At 43.2% G+C, this 19,960-nt stretch overlaps 2 protein-coding genes across 8 annotated transcripts in view; one reads left to right on the forward strand and one right to left on the reverse strand.

Annotated features, from left to right (window-relative positions):
• The window catches only part of LOC120812252 (excitatory amino acid transporter 2-like), a 28,138-nt gene extending 24,303 nt beyond the window's left edge, over positions 1–3,835 (forward strand). For all 7 annotated transcript variants that reach the window (XM_040168081.2, XM_078097857.1, XM_078097856.1 and 4 more), the window contains one exon: positions 137–3,835. In XM_040168081.2, coding sequence (XP_040024015.2) covers positions 137–208 — 72 coding nt within the window. In that variant the 3' untranslated portion in view covers positions 209–3,835. The remainder of the gene's footprint in view (positions 1–136) is intronic.
• Positions 3,836–4,203: 368 nt separating this feature from the next.
• Positions 4,204–18,650, reverse strand: LOC120812258 (uncharacterized). The gene is made up of 8 exons (XM_040168090.2): positions 18,012–18,650; positions 11,275–11,440; positions 9,490–9,626; positions 9,347–9,391; positions 8,179–8,523; positions 7,454–7,534; positions 7,247–7,325; positions 4,204–7,078 (listed from the first exon to the last, which is right to left on the reverse strand). Exons 1-8 carry the CDS (start codon positions 18,076–18,078, stop codon positions 6,874–6,876), a joined length of 1,125 nt encoding a protein of 374 aa, XP_040024024.2. The 5' UTR covers positions 18,079–18,650; the 3' UTR covers positions 4,204–6,873.
• Positions 18,651–19,960: the final 1,310 nt, after the last annotated feature.

Below are 19,960 nucleotides of genomic sequence, written 5' to 3' on the forward strand. Positions count from 1 at the left end.
ACCAATCGGATTGCTTGGCTGAATCTTGAGTGGCAGTACTGAATCAGAAATGAGCCAAAGTTTTACTGCAAATGAACTGTATATTTTGTCTGTGCCTTGGATCAGCTGGTTAGATGTCCCTGCTAACTGCTTACAGGTAATCTCAGCCACTAACGGCTCTGCTGCGGAATGCACGCTTGTTGAGGAGGGACGATGGAAACATGAATAATGGCAGCGCAGAGATCCCCTGCTCCTGGGCTCCACAAGCTTTCCTATCTGGTGAAAAAAAAAAGAGTGAAGGAAAAAAAGTCACACGAACGGAACTACTAACTGTTTTTTATGTAGTTTGTTTTTATTAGTCCCTTTAAAAGTATTTGTAACTGTCTATGACTGATTTATAATACTAATTCACTTAATTCACGTATAACAGAGGTGTACTAGACCTGTTAGAGCACAATTATGTCCGTGTAGAAGATACTTGCACAACATACTTCAAGGATTGGGAAGGAAAAGATAAGAGAGGAAGGTTATATAGGCCAAGTCTAGGAATATATCCTAGTCTTACATTTATGAGAGATGTTTTAAGATAAGACAGGAAGTTTCATCATTAATTATGACAACAAACGTAATCTTTGGACTGAACTGGCTTGAATTTTCACCCATTGAAAGGTGCGCATGAGGCCACTGACTTTCCCTATTGACTCAGTCTCTGATACGAAAACCTCACTTTTGATTCTCTAACTGTCGGTCTGTCAGCTGACTTTCCAGAAAACAGATGAAAGGGTGGGAGGCACAGGCTGAGACACAACCTGTGACCGTGGAATTTCAAAGCACAAATCATACAGGTGTCGCCATTGTGTTGTATCTCCTTTTGTTTCTCTTTTTTTCTGCTGTAAAGGGGAGAGACATATTTGTCCTCATGTAACCTGTTGAGTGAGGTGTAAATATTGTGAGTGTGTGCGTGTGCGAAACAGGGAGAGATGGAGTTAAGAACATGATCAACTTGAGTATAGGGACCGAACGGGCAAAAAAAAAATCAATCAACAAGGCCATGAATAACTTGCAAAGCAGTGGATATTACCACAGTTCCTGTAGACGTCTCAAAGCTAAGAAAATCACTTCCCTAAAAATAAAACCTCATACCTTCTCTTCCACATGAAAAAGATGTTGTGATGCCAATGAAATTAAAAGGAAATTAGGCGCCAAAGGATTTGTTGTAAAAAAGAAAGAAAAACGACAACGATGAATTATTGACAAATGTGAATTATTTGTTGCACAGAAAAGAGATGACAGAGAGCACAAATGCAGAAAAGTAAAGCCAATGACGATCATTTTCAGTTAGTGGCACATTGTCGTTTCATGTCAACACTGATTGTATTCCGAGTCAAAACTTAGCAAATGTCTTTGTGAGAGACAACATACAGGAAGCACACATACATTTTCCAGCAATTGAATGATCCTCAACCTGCGTACTCTGTGAAAGCACAGTCACTACTACTGACAGAGACCGGGATATTTATAAGGCAGGAAAAGAAGCAAAACAAGAAGTAGTGCACTTTTGGCCGACAGACGGATTCATGGCTTGCACAAACAATGACGCTGATACAACACTTTCCAGGAGGCTTGCCAGCTTTTTGTTTGGCCGGACCCGACGAAAGCCAAACAACAATATCCTTTTATCCACCGGAGCTCAAGACTGTTTCCACAAACCCTAGATGCTGCAGCCGCGTGTCCATATGGGTTCAAAAGCATTTTTAGGACAATGGACGTTTCATTTACATTATACCAGAATGTTGCCAACTATCAGGTATCCAGTATAAACTCATCTCATAGAACACACAGAAACACAGCTGGACTCCTGGCTGTTAATCTTTTTTAGCCTGCAAGAGTGAGAGGTGAGATGTCTGTAATGTGGCCCGTGGATTGATTTGACTTCTTTAGCGATATTACGTCCTTCTTTCACGTCTTGTTTCTTCTCATTTGAGCTAAAAGACAACCTTGCCTTGTTCACGCAAAACAAACAACAAATGCCAATAGGAGTAACACTAACAAAACTGTTAGCACAGCACGATGTCCTTTAGTTTGTGAAAACACACTTTCAGATGATGTCTTTCAACTGTATTTTTCAAGTGTGCTTTGAGACAACAAAGAGTGCGCTTGGTGTTCTGCCGTAACGCGGCACAGACTTACGCTACACATGAAAAACAAGGATGCACACAGAAACACACACAGAGATATGCGCCTTTGTTTTTTAAATGCACACATATAAACAACACATGCAAACACTCCTCGACCTGGAAGGTGACCAGATTTCTAATTGTAATCTGCTGAGGAAAGCACTGATGCCCTGTCAGACCCGTCCGAGCCTGATCCTTCAACCTTGTGATCTTCAGGAAAAAATAAATAAAAACAGAGATAATAGTATCATCGATGGGGATCGAGTGTTGGAAGATTATTATGTTCAAACTCACGGTTTAGAAGCATGAATATAAAATAAAAAAATGATTATTTTTTGCACCACTATCTTAAAAGCATGATATTTTGAAGTGCCTCCTTGGACTTTGTGTATATATTGTAGGTAACAGATGTTTTTTGTTTGTTTGCGTTCTATCCTTTTGATTTCTTTTGACATGGTAAATAGGAATATAGCCGTGACATTTTTTATGTAATCCCATAGAAATAAATATATCATATATGTCCTGAGTAAAATTAGATTAGACAAAATGCATAGAGAGAAAATGGTGTAATAACTTGCTTGTTTTAGCTTGTTTTTCTGTTCTCTTGTAGTTGTTAAAGTACATGTTTTACTTACCTGTCACACACAAATATATATATATATATATTTTTTTTTAATCTAATGTAAGAGTTTGAATGCTTGTTCATGAAGATATAAGCAATGTGCATTAGTTTTCATTTTACATAAATAAATATATAATTGTTCTGTTCAGTGGCGAAATGACAGTGGTCCCGAAGTAAATGCTGTTTGAGAAGGAAACGAGAGCGAGAAAGAGAGAGACGGACAGAGAGCGAGGGGAAGTTCTTGGCTTAACTAAAAGGGGGCCACATGCGATATATTTTGGTCGGTAGTACTCTGATAAAGGTTGCTGTATGTAGGATACAGTGAGGAAAAGAAGCACAGCCCAGCGGTTGGTTCGAGTGAAAGATACAACAACATTTGATGCGGTCAGACGGCTGTCACAGTAGAGAGCAACACTCCTCAGGTAACTCATCTGAACCATTTTGTCTTTTCAACAAAGCAAACTGTCTTCAGTCTAATGGGCATCTGTGTTTACCTGGTGCTTGTGCATTTAAAGCTGCAACATTTACATTCTGCATTAACTTGTCTGACGCCACATCTTCACACACATTCGACGATGTGCCATCAACAGCATTGACATTTTTAGAAATCCCACCTGGTAAACTGCCTTTACTCCACTTTTTTTTTGCTGTCTACAGAAACTATATGCACTAACAAACACCTGGAACTGGGGTTAAATAGCACTGATGAAATGGGATTTGATTGACTACAGTATTTCAAACAAAGAGCTAGTTTATCTTCAATCTTTTCTACAGAAATGTGTCTTTTGGAAGAAACAGAGCTGCTAACCTGTTATACTCCTGCCAACATACTTACTTTTCTAGGCCTTTCCTCTTTGTAAAGCTGTTGCAATTTTGATGTCAAGGCAGAGCGTCTGTTGTGGGGGAGATACACTATCGACAAAAAATGACAAAAAAATACATGAATGCTTTCCTCGGTCTATGCTATACATAATAAACTGTTCCTACATATCAATAAGTGTCGTACCTTTGGTGTACATATACAAATATAACTAATAAATGTTGATTCATAACTAAAGGTTGGTCTTCTGTTTTTGATTTTCTTTTTTTATATCTTGTTTCATAACTGTCACACACACAGTTTTCTGCCTCTGTCATTTGCTCAAGCAATCGCGCATTTACTGATGCATTTCTTAAACATTCTTACATTAATGTGTCGTATTGTAATGTATGTAAAACATTTGCTATTTGACTATTATTAGGCATCTCCACTCCACCTTGTCTTCTATGCTTCATCCCAACAACCAGTGAAGATATAAGTAATTATAGAACATTTTAATGATGTAGAAATATAAGCTTAATACTTTAAAAATGCTTTGATTTCAACCACAAATCACCTAATGTCATTGTATGGTATGCCATGAAATAATTGAGAAAAAGTCATAGTGGAGTATACCAAAAATATCTTTATTATACATTATAAAATGTATTATGGTATAGGATAATTTAGCGTCATTAGAAATGTCACAATATATAGCCAATATTATCGTAAAGTATGCTACAATTAACATTATACAAAGTGAAATATTATTTCAACAAGTACATTTGTACATAAGTAAGTGAGTAAGTAAGCCATAGTACAAGTAAACCAATAAATTGACAGAGTAATGTAATTCTAATGTTAATCCAACCACAAATATCAAAAATGGTCAAAATATTTTATCATGTTATTTTAAATATGTTTATACACCTGAAGGTATCATGGTAGAGTTTGTCATGGAACCTTGACTTTGACCTCGGTTCCCGAGTCGTGCTCTCGATCCTCCGGTTACAATACTTCACAGTTGGAAGACAAGTTCAGAGAAGAGGCAGATCAGGCTGAGCTGCTGGACACAGATGTGGTGTGCAGCATCCTGCCATGGTTGAAGAATAGGTGAATTTAGCTCCTTCGGGTCGCTGGTTTCGTCGTCTGTTTCTTTGCAGCACCTGTACTTTAAACGCGTGAACTCGTTTTCACTGTCTAGAGATGTTTTAGACTTCTGATTCATTCTGGTAGGCTGTTGCCTCAAGACTCACTTTCCTAAGTTGTAATTCACAATTGAACTTTTTCCTCGGTGATCACCAGGAAAGTAGGCGATCGTACGACCTCAAGGTAAAGTCATTGAACCGTATAGTACATAAATTGATTTGACCACCAACCTGCTGACTCTGTATTTGATCATTGTTTTACATTCCACTTTGGTTTTCACCATCTTTTCTAGATCTGGGAACAGATGAGGTGGAGTGCAGGTATCATTTGACAAGAGATACGTCAAAGTATAGTATGACATACAAAGTCTTTGACTATGTTTAACACTTTTTAACAACACTGTTTTAAGGAATGAAATTTATATCTTATATCTGTCTTCATCTCAATCTTGATTAAACATATTCTCACAACACGACCTTGGTGCCATGGAAACCGTGCTCCTCATGTGGGAAAATGTACCCACTCTCATGTCATTCATTCACTCCCTTTTGTCTTAAACATTACAATTAGGGAGCGCACACAAAATCTTTTTGTTTGCACATTTATTTTTGGCAGTCCTATTATAAATCTTTTCAGCGACATCTTTTGTTAATTTGTGATAAAGCCTGCCTAGACAAGTACATTTGCTACTTCTCAAAAGGAATCATGAGAGCAAAAATGAAAAAAAAAAAGTAGTTATTTTTGCTATTGCTGTATGTAAGTCTGCGTGTCCATGCTGAACCAGAAATATTTAGCTGTCCCAAAGGGAATGATATTGATGAGACTTTGATGTGTCTCACCAATGAGGACAGTAAAAAAACTGCATTATTTTTGTTTACATGTGGGAAACGCACAACAACTGGCACATTGGGGCCTCGGCAAGCACACAAGCTTCTTTCGTCACACAATTCCTCACAGAGACAACATTGTCACACCCCTGTTCTCTGTGAAGAAACCTTTATATAGGTATGTGTTAAACTCACAGACATTGTCATAGGCCCCCTGTAGTTTGTCATCTAAAGCAGGGCGGCTATACCTCACTTAATTTTTCCTTAATCAATGTACACATTGTGTATATAGTATGTTTACGTCATATTTATAATGCTACCTTTCCTAACATTTGGGATTTCCGCATTATTCCCAACCCAATACAAATGTATACCATAGTAACTGACTTCAGTGGTGCATCAAGTGCACAGTTTTGGATGCTATACGTCAAGGTGATTGATAAAAAATCTAAACAAATAAATACATTTACAAAATGTACTTTGGAAGTACTGTCTTCTAATTAAATAACCCTCCACAATGACATTCTTTCATTTTAAAAGGGATGAAAAGCCCCTTTCTAGCAACCTACAAACAGCACTGGCAGCTATTGCTAAGGCATTTCCAAAAACATACAGTATACTTTATATACAGAAGCTAAGATAAAAGGGATTCAAAGCTGCACACATTAAGGCAATGACATCCCCAAACGTCTTGAAAATGTAAAACTCCAGTCCACAGGAAATGTCTAAAAACATACACACGGTTACAACAATAAGCAAACAAAACAAAGCGGCCATGTAAAACATGTAAAATAAGGTTGTTTTGCTCGAAATTATGATTTTTTTCTATGCCCAGTATCTCAAACATAATAACCCAGTTCTCATCATTGTCTTATCATCTGTCATTTAGGATAAAACAATTGTAAAGAAGACAATGATTTCATCATCATCAATGTTATTCCCAAATTAGAACCCCATTACCCCTCCCTTGAAAACCCAGCATGATCATCAACGAAGCATACAAGCTGACACGAAACACATTCACGCCCCTTTCGCCACATCAACGCACCGCCCTGCACCACGCCTGATGCCCTTTGACCGCCGTTCGGTCCTGGCTAAGCTGGCATTCCAGACTAACACAATGAAGCACACGTCGGGTTTAAAGACCCTGCAGAACCAGTACAACAAAACCTCGGTCAGACAATCTTTCTCTGGTGCCTGGCCACTAGAGGTGTTTCTCACCGCAGTGTGTTGTTTGGGGCCCCAAACCGTCCGATCTCCTGACCATCTCCTCCCTCTCACCCTGCCTATCCCCACTGACTCTCCTACTACTCGTTTCTCTCACGCCAGCTGTTCTTTCTCTGGCGACTCCTCCAGCGTGATGACGGTAAACTCCTCTGTGTTGCCGTTCTCCTGGATCTTCTCCTTGTTCACGAGGGTCACCATTTCCTGCTCTCTCTCCTGGGTGTGGGAGCCGGAGGCGGATGCCGCGGCCCCATTTCCCTCGCCACCGTTTTTGGATGTGATGTTCAGGATCTGCGTTTTGCTGGAAGAGAACATTCAGACACAGTTAGTTATTACAGTATATATACAGTATGATAATATACTATTAAATACTGTGCACAGGTGACAATGTTTCTGTCAAAACCATTTGACATGATAGCTCAATTAGTGCAGGGTGAAGAAAAATAAAAAACAGCAATCAAATTCATACCTCTTTCTCATGACAATGACTGCACACACGAGAAGAATAACGGCGACGGCCGCGATCACTGCAATGATAAGGAGCCAGTCTAGAAGGAGAAATAACAAGTCGTGAGTTGACAATATTGAAGCTCACTCAGTAAAAAGTTTACTTTTCGCAACATGATCACATTTGACTGCATCACTATAGGCTTCATCGGGGAATGTGGTTACTCACTCGCTGAACTGCCTCCCTGTTGATCCGGTACACCACTCGGAGCCAGGACACGTCCTTTGCCTTTAGGTGGTTGTTGTGGAACTGCATGTCAACAAAACAAATCAAAAGCATTCATAAAGCATTCCTAAACACAAAATATGGAATATTGTGCTTTTGGCTCAATCACAGAGTTGTATTTTCCGTTATATTGCTTTAAAACGAGAGTGCATATTCCTGTCTTTTTGATGGACTGACTGCAGCATCATGGGAGCTACGTTATGACTAAACAATTTGTTTTAAAGTGTATTTTTTGAAGAAATACATATGAAATACAATACAAAAATACATACTCTAGAGCATTTCATGTGTTCGTGAAATGTGCTGACCGATTAATTCTCGCAACATAAAGAAACACAATCAATGAAGCCTGTGTCATGAATCCACTCTACAGCTCAACCTAACACAAGGGGGCGTCATGTGTTCTTCAAGTGACTTCAGTCCACCTACAACCTGTTGCATCTGTTACCGGGATGTGCTCTTCTTCAGAAATGTTTACTGCAGAGCAGCACTAATTCTCTCGTTAGAGTTAATTGTGAACGTTACAAGCACCAAGAGATTTTTAATGCATCTGAACCCAATTTCTAATGCATCTGAACTCACGTGTTGTATTCCCCAAATACTTTGTTGAACTAATTTCGCTTTCATTTTTAAAAGTTATGTGTTGGTTCTGCTCGTGTTTTTCTTACCTATTGTTACGGTTTGTTTCGGTTGATCATTGTCAGTAGGAGTTTGTGTTTCAGCCGGCTCAGGACCCCGCGGAGGGGCTTCCTCCTCCTCAGAGGTGGTAGGCATCGCCCCGGAGCCAGTGGTCTGGTTGTACCACATAGTGAGTGTGAACCCGATACTGCTGTTGTCACTCCCTCCAGAGGGGTTTTCTTTCACTGCCGGGGTCTCCGAGGTCTCCGGGGTCTCTGTGTTTAGACCGACTGTGTACTTTTCATACACATCCACTGGTTCGGCTGCTGAGGTGATTTCTTCCTGGCTTCCTGGCCCTGTTATTGTTAGGTCCTCTGGCTGTGATGAGGGCTCAGCTGATTGGAGAATAAAGAGGTTCATGTATGTTTTTTTCGTCATACACTGTTGATATGTTTTCTATGAACATTAACCATTTCATACCCATGGCGGTGCCAATCTGGACATCTGCCTACAGTGGTAACGTTGTCCTCTAGGATTTCAACTCTTTAAAGTTGCATTTTTCAACTCTTTTTATAACAATATAATAATAATGTAAAGCACATTCACACAAAAGTGTGTGTTGAGTTGAGTTTATCATTGTATTATACTCAGATAATCCCCTGTACAATGTTACAGTATAATACTTATTATACCGTTAAAGCAAAATTACGGAGGAATGTCTCGTCAGACAGTACAATCAGAGAGCAATTAAAGAAAGTGCATTTTGCATTTTTTTCATTATGCATTCACAAATCCCCATCTATAATTCCGATATTGCTCCGTAGGACAACACACAACTTGAGAACCTGCAATGAGGCCTTGTTAATTGCTACGACAGCCATGGTCGTAGTTACTCGCTTTTCAAAAAAGAGGAAGAGGAACCACAGTGTTGTGAAAGCCCTGTTTTAATAAGCATCCTCACCCAGCTGCCTTCCTCTACTTCAGCCAAAGATGATTTAGGTGCATATCCGCCCTCAAGTAACATTTCTAGGAGATAAGAGGTTAGCTGCTGACTTAACCAGAGGGAAATCTGTTCCTGTGGAATTCCCAGGTGGATGCCAAATATAATGCATGCATACATGTTTTGATTTGACATCTTGTACAATAAACGGGGCGACACGTTGGTGTGGTCGTCAGCCCAGAACCTTTCTGGGGGGAGTTTGCATGTATTGTACTAACCTGGTTTTAGTACGAATTCTTTCGTACAGTTCTTCTCTGGCTCAGCTGGAAGATGGGGAACAGGAAGTGGATGTTACCAAAAAGGGTCAGTTTATTGTGAACGGCACATATTAATTGTAACTGTTTCCTGTGGACTTAGTCACCCTGTTCATCGAAGCAGTATGCATCATAGAGGTCTTGTTTTTGTTGTTGAATAAAGAAGCCCGTCTCGTTCTGTGCACAGTTTGCATGGTGTGAGTGTCTGAGTATGGCAATGGTCATATTGTTGGTCCAGCCGTTTCTGAAATAACAGAACAATAGTGTTTTTTATCATTATTAGAAAACATATTTGACACAGTTAGTGACCCATTTTGAGACATTCAATATTGATGAGACATTGTTATTTTTTATTGGCTTTAAAACTCTAGATGAAGCCTCATAATGGAAACTGAGTTCAGGAATCAGGAAACATTTATTACCAAAATATGCCAAACATACAAGGAATTTGTCTTGGTGGTTGGTGCGCGACAGTAGACAGACAAGACAGCACTGCAAAAGTAATAAAATAAAGTAAAATGAAATGCTAATGCAATGGGTTAGTAGAATAAGGCTATGGGTTAGTATAAAACAAGGGAAAAAAGTTAAAAATTTTAAATATTAAAAAAGTTAAAAAGAAAAATATATATAATAATAATAATATAAAGTGCACTAACGAACAAGTAACAAAGTGACGAGTGACGACAAAGTGATGAATTACAGTTAAAGTGTGAAGGGGAGTGACCGGTGGAGTGTTATAGTCAGGCAGTGGGGGACCGGGCTCTGTTGATGAGCCTGACTGCCGACGGGAAGAAACTGTTGGTGTGGCGCGAGGTCGTAGTCCTGATGGACCTCAGCCTCCTGCCAGATGGAAGGGGCACAAACAGGTTTTGTCCGGGGTGAGAGGGGTCGGCCACGATCTTTTTAGCTCGCTTCAGAGACCTGGAAGCGAACAAGTCCTGCAGGGACGGCAGATTGCAGCCGATCACCCTCTCTGCAGAGCGGATGACACGCTGCAGCCTGCCCTTGTCCTTGGCTGTGGCTGCAGCGTACCAGACGGTGATGGAGGAGCAGAGGATGGACTCCATGATGGCCGTGTAGAAGTGGATCATCATCGTCTTTGGCAGGTTGAATTTCTTCAGCTCAACAGGAAGAACAACCTCTGCTGAGCCTTCTTGGTGATGGGGCTGATGTTCAGCTCCCACTTGAGGTCCTGGGTGATGATGGAGCCCAGGAAACGGAAGAAATCCACAATAGTGACGGGGGAGTCACACAGGGTGATGGGGGAGGGTGGGGCTCTGTTCCGCCGGAAATCCACAACCATCTCCACTGTCTTTAGAGCGTTGAGCTCCAAGTTGTTCTGACTGCACCACGACACCAGATGGTCAGACTCCCACCTGTAGGCTGACTCATCCCCACCAGAGATCAGTCAAATGAGGGTGGTGTCATCCGCAAACCTCAGGAGCTTGACGGACTGGTGACTGGAGGTGCAGCTGTTGGTGTACAGGGAGAAGAGCAGAGGGGAAAGAACGCAGCCTTGGGGGGAACTGGTGCTGGTGGTCCGAGAGGCAGAGACATGTTTCCCCAGCTTCACGTGCTGCTTCCTGTCAGACAGGAAGTCTGTGATCCACTTGCAGGTGGAGTTAATTTAAAGTAGTTTATTATGTGTTTAATAAACATGTCTGTTTACGAGAAGGCTTTTCTAAGACTGAACTAAAGGTTTAAATGTTTAAGGGTGTGAGAGAGTTACGTTAATGGCAAGATCTTGAGAATATGGGGGTCCATAAATGCAACATCATCAATATCCTGTAATTCTTTAAGGTGTTACAGCACTTCACAACGTACTTAGTATTCAGCAAGCAGGCTTTCTTGTTTTTACAAGTTGACTCTTAAACAAAGGACTGTGGTTTCACCTGCATGTTTCCATCTTCTTATCATAGGCCTCCTTGACTTGTGCTTCACTCGCCAAGACGCTCTCCAGCTGGACGCACACATTTCGAGCCGCCTCAAAGTTCAGAGAGTGGCGGCTTGCTCCCTGGACCAGAAACACCCTGCCATAGCTGCAGCTGCGGGAATTCACTGCAGTGAAAGAGAAAGGAAAGGCAGCATGTTCAGTGTTGCAGAGTCCGTCATTTCTTGTGTTCTTGTGTTTACTGCAGCACTTGAAATGTTCCGTCCAAAGGATTCCAGCCTGTACCAGTGAACGCCAGACTGAGGACTACAGCCTTGGACGGATTCCAATATTTCATGATGAGATGAGAATTGTACTGGTCAGGCAAGAACAACTAAACACAATTAAAAAAGTTAATTTCTTATTCTCTAGAAAACACATTCACTCGTTTCAACACGAGCAGATGATCATTTGCATTGAAAAGGAGAGCGAGAGAGAGACCGACCACCTGGCAAGAGTCCCACAAGATGGAACGCACACCCCGTAATCTGTAAACATTTTCCTGTGACTCTGACTCGCGATCTTTACATTGTCCCCCCCTTTCCTGGAAAAAACTATTTAGTTCACAAGGATTCCTGTTGAAGTTAACTGAAAGCTATTTAACAGAGCAATTAATCTCCAATATGTACAAACCCCAAAAAAAGTCCTTTGATGTGTTATCAACCCTTGAGAAGGAAACGTATGTGCTGAAAACCGGCACTCAAGAAGATCTTGTGCTACAAGATGCTCAACAAATTCAGTTGGTGGTGCAGAAGAGGAACTTGTACTTTTGAATGCCTCACTATCTTTGGTGATCGTTCAAATGTGCTATTATGTTGACGGATGCACTGGATGTGAAACGCTAAATTACCCAGGAATGAAAAAAACTTGCACAAGAAAATACGCATGTGTTTGTGTAGCAGGTTATAGCAACAAAGCATAATGAATAAGTTAGTAGCGCTCCACTGTTTTCCAATCTGAAGTCTGTCTCACAGTTTGAGGAAAACAGAAAATAAAGATGACAAATGACTTGAAGAAATCATTCAGGGGCACTGAACTAAATTATAGTCAGAAATGTTCTTTCTCTTATAAAAAAAAAATAACGCCTCAGCAAAGAGGAAGGGACACTGTTAAACCACCAACTGATTCGTGGCTACATCCTGAATTGACTACCGCGTTGAAAATAAATTACTCATTAGTTTTAAAAGGTCAATGGAAACTGATCTGGTTTTCCCCTTCAGAGGCTACTTGGAAGTGAAGCTTTTAAAAAATCATTATTTTGTACTGCGGCTGTGTTTTTCCCCCTGAGGAGAAGAAAGCTGACTTCTAAACAGGCCCCTCAACTTTTTACACTTTACACTTGCTGTTATGAGTAAACAGGGCTCCAGCACCAACAGGAAGATAAGCGCTTTGCTTGTTAGTGGCTCTTTCAGTTTCTTCCCTCTCTCTGTTCTCCTGCACACACAAACGCACGCACACACAGAGACACAAACTGAGGCTGCCTCAACACATGCTGCCACATGCCACAGAGCCCCTGGAAGAAAAAGGGTCCGAAACAAGACAACAGCACTACTGGCCCTCCAAACCTGCCCGGAGGGATCAAAGGGAGTCCGGCTCACCATCAGTGAGCTGAAAAGGCGGCTGACATGAATCATAGGCGCGCATTAGTATGCAGAGGGAACTTTATAAATAAAGTTCATAAAGCCTGCTACGCCAAGGCACTGGCGAACCCAAAGGCTCCATTGTCACCTAAAGCAGGCTTGAAACCAAGGATACCGGATTTTCCGCTCTCGCTCCACGTTCTGTTTGTCTTTTCCGTGCCAGCAATAAAGTACAAATCCCCCCCCGCATGCAGATGCTCAAACACACACAGGCATCTTGCAGATGCCCCCTTGCACTTGAACGTTGGCTGATTATTTCCTCAGCAGAGCCCCGGCAAAAGGATGTGGCACGTCGAACACAATGTGGTCAGATAAATTGTCAGCCTTTTACTTGTCTTTCTCTACACGTCGCTGAAAATGTTCTCACTGACATGGCAGATAACATCACGCGGGGATTACATGCTAGGACAAATGGTGTTTTGTGAAGCTGAGATCCCACTACTACTGTAACATCATTTTAGCCGCGGTTCATCAGCATGTTTGGGGCGGGACCATAACTCCCACAATGCCCCACTGTCCTGCATTATCACACTTGAGTGGAGTCGCTCTGTCAGCAGGTATGTGGTTTTTTTTCTCCTCTAATGGTCACAACATAAGTCCAATGGGGCGGAGTGACGGGTGGCACAACAGTTACCAACCAACATCACCTTAAGGTCACAAGAAGGAGTCGCTATCTGATTTTTTTAAATTTTCAAATGTTTCATATCCTTTCACACCCTTTCTCTCCTTCCGCCACTGTCTGCACTTTGAAAGCAGTATCTTATTTCAATAGAACCGGCAGGTTCGCTTATATTCATTTGCTTCCTAGTGGCGTTGGTCATGAAGCTCGCCACTAAACTAAACATACGGTTTGAACGGATCCAAATAGATGATCCGTGATAAGAAACGCGACCCCCAACTTGCTTTTCAGATGGTCATGCTTGAAGATGCGAGCAGCAGCGAGTATGGAAGGAGTTCGGTGTAACTATGGAGAAGGACTTTCGGTCGGCACAAAAGTGCTTTTGGAAGACCATCCGGCACCTCAGGAGGGGGAAACGGGGAACCATCCAAGCTGTGTACAGTAAGGATGGGACCCTGTTGACTGAGACTGAGGAGGTTATCGGGCGGTGGAAGGAACACTTTGAGGAACTCCTGAACCCAACTACTACGCCCTCTTTGGTAGAGGCGGAGCTGGAGGCGGAGGAGGGATCATCGTCAATTAGCCTGGTGGAGGTCACTGAGGTAGTCAAACAACTCCGCAGTGGCAAAGCCCCGGGGATTGATGAGATCCGTCCAGAGATGCTAAAAGCAATGGGTGTTGGGGGGTTGTCTTGGATGACACGCCTCTTCAACATTGCGTGGAAGTCTGGGACAGTGCCAAAAGAGTGGCAGACCGGGGTGGTGGTACCACTCTTCAAAAAGGGGGACCAGAGAGTGTGTGCCTATTACAGGGGTATCACACTACTCAGCCTCCCGGGTAAAGTCTACTCTAAGGTGCTGGAAAGGAGGGTTCGGCCGATAGTCGAACCAAGGATTGAAGAGGAACAATGCGGTTTTCGTCCTGGTCGTGGAACAAGGGACCAGCTCTTCACTCTTTCCAGGATCATAGAGGGGGCTTGGGAGTATGCTCATCCAGACTACATGTGTTTTGTGGACTTGGAGAAGGCGTATGACCGGGTCCCCCGAGAGATACTGTGGGAGGTGCTGCGGGAGAACGGGGTAAGGGGGTCCTTGCTTGGGGCCATCCAATCCTTGTAGGCCCAAAGCGAGAGCTGTGTTCGGGTGCTCGGCAGTAAGTCAAAGGCGTTTCCGGTGGGGGTTGGCCTTCGCCAGGGCTGCGCCTTGTCACCAATCTTGTTTTTGGTTTTCATGGACAGGATATCGAGGCGTAGTCGGGGGGAGGAGGGTCTACAGTTCGGGGGGCTGCGGATCTCATCGCTGCTTTTTGCAGATGATGTGGTCCTGATGGCATCTTCCGTCTGTGACCTCCAACTCTCACTGGAGCGTTTTGCAGTCGAGTGTGAAGCGGTCGGGATGAGGATTAGCACCTCTAAATCTGAGGCCATGGTTCTCAGCAGGAAACCGATGGATTGCCTACTCCAGGTAGGGAATGTGTCCTTACCCCAAGTGAAGGAGTTCAAGTACCTCGGGGTCTTGTTCACGAGTGAGGGGAAGATGGAGTGTGAGTTTGGCCGGAGAATCGGAGCAGCGGGGGCGGTATTGCACTCGCTTTACCGCACCGTTGTGACGAAAAGAGAGCTGAGCCGGAAGGCAAAGCTCTCGATCTACCGGTCAATCTTCGTTCCTACCCTCACCTATGGTCATGAAGGATGGGTCATGACCGAAAAGAACTAGGTCACGGGTACAAGCGGCCGAAATGGGTTTCCTCAGGAGAGTGGCTGGCGTCTCCCTTAGGGATAGGGTGAGAAGCTCAGCCATTCGCGAGGAGCTCGGAGTAGAGCCGCTGCTCCTTTGCGTCGAAAGGAGCCAGTTGAGGTGGTTTGGGCATCTGGTGAGGATGCCCCCCTGGGCGCCTCCCTAGGGAGGTGTTTCAGGCACGGCCAGCTGGGAAGAGTCCCCGGGGAAGACCCAGGACTAGGTGGAGAGATTATATCTCTGCACTGGCCTGGGAACGCCTTGGGATCCCCCAATCAGAGCTGGTAGATGTGGCCCGGAAAAGGGAAGTTTGGGGTCCCCTGCTGGAGCTGTTGCCCCCGCGACCCGACCCCGGATAAGAGGTTGAAAATGGATGGATGGATGGATGGATGCTTGAAGATAAAGACGCCTTTAACCGGACGTAGTAAAACACCCTTTTGAAAAAATTTTGTTAGCACTATCATGTGTGAACATACTATTTTTGTTATAGTGAAGATCCAACATCTGTCAAAATTTCAGTTTCATTCTCAGTGAGTATAGGAATTGACATGATGGTTTTAAAAATGAATTAAAAGGATTAACAACATTCAGACTGATGGACAAAAACTGGAATTCAAGACCAGTTCAGTAAGTGTCAAAATAACTGGGTAATGAAATCTGAAATTAAAGCGGTTATATAAGACATCGGTGAAGGGCCATTCGGCTTCAGGGTGGTTTATTTGCCAAGAAGGGTACATTGCGAGAGAAGGCAAACACATGCCTGAGAGTTTCAGGTGGCAGGATATGGCGCTCAGACCTGCACAAGCACAAGCCCTCTTTGTCAGGGCCCGGTCCATGTGCACAGGTCCCCTGGCCGCCCCCTCACCTTGAAACATGACGCGTGCTCATGCAGGATTGGTCGCGACGCCAACGAGGCAAATACAGCCACATTTGTCCAGGTTTGCCTTAATGCATGCACATGAGTTTCTGCGTGTGCTTGTACGGTTGTGTGTGTGTGTGTGTGTGTGTGTGTCTGTGTGTGAATATTCAAAGACAGAGTGATTGACTGCATGAGGAAGCAGGGCTGTTATCAGCTCAAAAGACACGAGAGAGCACTAAGCGCACACGTCAGATAAAATTTTGGTAAAGTGTATAGAAGATACTGGCGCCAACAAACTAACATTTCTGAGTTAGATGGAGTTGTTTTTAAGCAATGCACTTTGAATATACAATATCTTCAAATGGGCTTTACAGGCTCTTTATTAAACTCAACACATGGAACGCACACCGTACTGGTGAAAAATGGCTCATAACATCATTAAGCAGATCTGTTGTAATCTTGAAAAGTTCTAAATACAGCATCTTATTTAAAGAAATCTGGCCAAGCAACCTTTGGCCGATTTTTTATTGGATTAAGTAATACATTTAAACCATCCTAAATTGTGTTTTAATCACACTCCTGACGCACTCATGATGAGGTCATACAGTTATGTATGAATTTCAATGGATAAAATGAATTTTAATCAACCACTGTGAAACCGTCTACATTCAAATTCAATTTCTTTCTGCAAAACTTGAATCACGGCTGCTCAAAGCTACTGTAAGTGAGCAGACAGGTGACATCATAAATAACTCATCTTGGTTACATGCCAGCCACGAGTCCATGAGCCTCTTCTCTTAATTCTGCGATTTGGACAAAGGTTCGAGGTTCGAGGTAAAATGTCTGCAGCAGGACGGCCACCGCCGGGCCCCTCTAGCACAAACACCAACTACTCTCAACATTTTCATTTGGACACCACACACACACACACACAAGTACACAAACAAAAACAAAAGCTTTTAGCTCCACTGGAAGAAGTGGAAGCTTCCCCATTCTCCCCCTCTCCTCATCCCACACACTGTGCACCGACAGGATGTTTGGGCGGTCTCTTATTTGCCTTTATATACTGGTCAAATATACAGCTGGATGCTGATTGTTCTTTGGCGCAGTGCCACGGGGAGTCTTTGTGAACACCTCCTCCTCCACAGCCGCCTCCTCAGGGAAGGAGCCAGACGATCCTCGACCTGTTAGATTCACCACCAGTTTACTCTCCATAGATATATTGCTTTGAGCAACAAATCCAATCCAAACCTTTCGCAGAAAACGCACGAGTGAGACACAAAGAGAACCGAGGGAGACTTAGGGATGGGGGGTGGGGATCTGGAGCAATTGCTGAACATCCTTTGTGTCAGACGATGAGGCATTTAAGCGTGGCGGCAGATTTCAGCAAAGAATAGGAACAAAAAAAAATTGAAAAGCCCCCATTTCTGCTTTTACTTAAAAAGATTGTGAAAAATAAACATTAATCAACCAAAATCCTGACGGTTTCCCCGGCATGTGTGTGAGCGACCCGGAGCGCCTGTCTCCTTTGTGTCAGTCAGGATTCTCAGACTGCCAGACGTAAGCCCGTCTGTGCCGCCGCAGCACCGAGCTCTCTAGCCGGCGTCCACTCATCTGCTCAGCGGCAGAGCACAGTCTCTGTCTCTGTCAATGTCTCCTCTCCACACGATCGTTCCCTCATCCTCCATCCACAAGGACGAAGATGGAGTAACACACAAAGAAGTACCAGCCGGCCAGCAGGGCAAAATTTAAACACAATAAAAAAAAATGATATACATATATATCTCAATTTAAATATCCTTAAACAAAGAGCCATCCATTGAGGAAAAAGCACAGTCCCCTCACCTGGAAGATCTTCCGACCCGGAGGAGGCCAATAATCCAAAGGTGACCCCCAAGACAAGCGTCCACATCCTGGTCAAAGGGTCTGTTGGTGGCCGGGTGAGTCACTGGTTAGTGAAGGTGTGCAACAATTCTCCTGTGGTCCTGTCTTCCTTCTGCTAGCGGTGACGGGTGGTGGTTGTGGTGTGTGTTTTTTTTGTGTGTGTGTGTGTGTGTGTGTGTGTGTGAGAGACTAGACAGACTAGTGGCACACGCGCAGAAGGGCAAGAGCGGCTCATGTGAGCACACACACTTCTGTCTCTTCCGCACTCGCCCCACCTCCCCTCCCTGTTCCCGCCTCAGCCCCGCCAGCTCGCTCTCTTCCTGTCCCCTACATTTATTAATGGCTGAGAAGAAGTTGATCTCCCTCTCTCTCTCTCTCTGGCTGCTTATCCTCCCCGCCCTCTCCTCCTCTTTTTATCTCCCTGACTGTTTCTGAGAGCCCATCTGGTCTTTTGTTCACTTCTCACTCCGTTTTCAATTTTTTTTTTCTTCTTGTCACTGCTCCCTTCGCGCTCTCGCCATCTTTGTCCCGCGTGTCAGTGGGATCCCGTCCCCACGACTGAAAGACGTCACGTGCGTTTCATAGAGAAAAACCTGTTCGTCTGAGGTTTCTTAGAACAATCTGTCTAACATTCGTTTGACAATCCACTGCCGGTGAGGGGCTGGAGTTGTTCAGGTCTTTGAACACGTCTCCCCCCGATGACATCACAGAGCACCAGTCAAACGTTTGGACACAACTGACCGGTACTGCATCTGTACACAGAATATGCGACTCCTTGTCCTTCATTTTTTGACTTCCATGACAACCATCCATCCCCAATTATTACACAGAGCAACCTTATGGCACTTAAGTCACATCATTTACAGCTCAATAGCCTATATGAGGAAAAATACAGCTGTTTGGCATAATGGGACAAACAGAATATCCAAAATTTACAGAGATGGCCGATACTCCAAGATTTCTTTAGGTGAGTTACAAAAAAGGAGACTCTACATCATGCTACCAGCTGCGTGAGGCCGAACGTAGGCAATATCGCGCTTTATGCTAAATGCTAATTCCAAGATTCAAACAAGCTCAAAACATTTTCATTTTCAGCTTGTGTGTGTTAGAAAATTGCCATCTCGGCTTGTTGAAATCACAAAGCTATGATTTCAAACACAGATAGACACATGTTCCTTTCTGATGACAGGCGTAACCCACGCAGACTGATCAACACTTTCTACCACAAAGATATAAGTCATTTCCTCTTTTAGCTGTTGCCATGGTGAAACTTGTTTATAGTTCATCTAAACACAATAAAGAAACAAGCAGGCTTACAACATAAGAAAGCTAATGTAAGGTACGTATATCTGAATTAAAAGGGTTTTAAAAGGGTTGAAGTGAAATCCTGACACATAGAATGATGAAAAATAGAGCAATCAAGACAGAGACAGAAACAGAGTGTGACACAGAGAGCGTGAAGTAACAAATGATTACCCGGGCTGACATCATTTCCATCTCAGAACAATGTCCGTCCTAGTTTCTGTCTCTAGAGAGACAACTTTGAATCACACTGCAAAGATGAACCGCTCTTGAGTGAATATCTAACATGTTCTGTAATAGATAAATGTCGTTACAGAAAGAAGATCATGAACACTGTCCAGTCTGATCTAGACTGAATCAATAAGAAAAAGCAGAACGGCCCACACTTAAGCGCGTAGGAAGGCCCCTTTCAATCAGTCTTATTTAAACAGATTCTGTGTCATCCCTGACAGTCTGTAGAGGTGAAATACACTTCACATTCACCTCATCGTGTTTGAGGGTTTGTACAAAGATGACTAAGCTGAGTCTCATTTAAGTGGGGTGTGGCTTTGAAAGAAGTAAAAACTACAAAAAAAAATCCAACAACAACAACCAGTTAACCAAGGTTC

The sequence above is a fragment of the Gasterosteus aculeatus genome, chromosome Y, assembly GCF_964276395.1.
Source record: "Gasterosteus aculeatus chromosome Y, fGasAcu3.hap1.1, whole genome shotgun sequence".
NCBI classification, from domain to species: domain Eukaryota; kingdom Metazoa; phylum Chordata; class Actinopteri; order Perciformes; family Gasterosteidae; genus Gasterosteus; species Gasterosteus aculeatus.

Bases quoted from the DNA above. Each gene is read 5' to 3' on its own strand.
- LOC120812258 (XM_040168090.2), bottom strand. From the start codon at position 18,078: ATGTGGACGCTTGTCTTGGGGGTCACCTTTGGATTATTGGCCTCCTCC. The intron at 9,627-11,274 runs GTGAAACCACAG...CTGTTATTTCAG, and splicing joins AAGAAGATGGAAACATGCAG to AAACGGCTGGACCAACAATA. The intron at 9,392-9,489 runs GTGACTAAGTCC...CCCATCTTCCAG, and splicing joins ATACTGCTTCGATGAACAGG to CTGAGCCAGAGAAGAACTGT.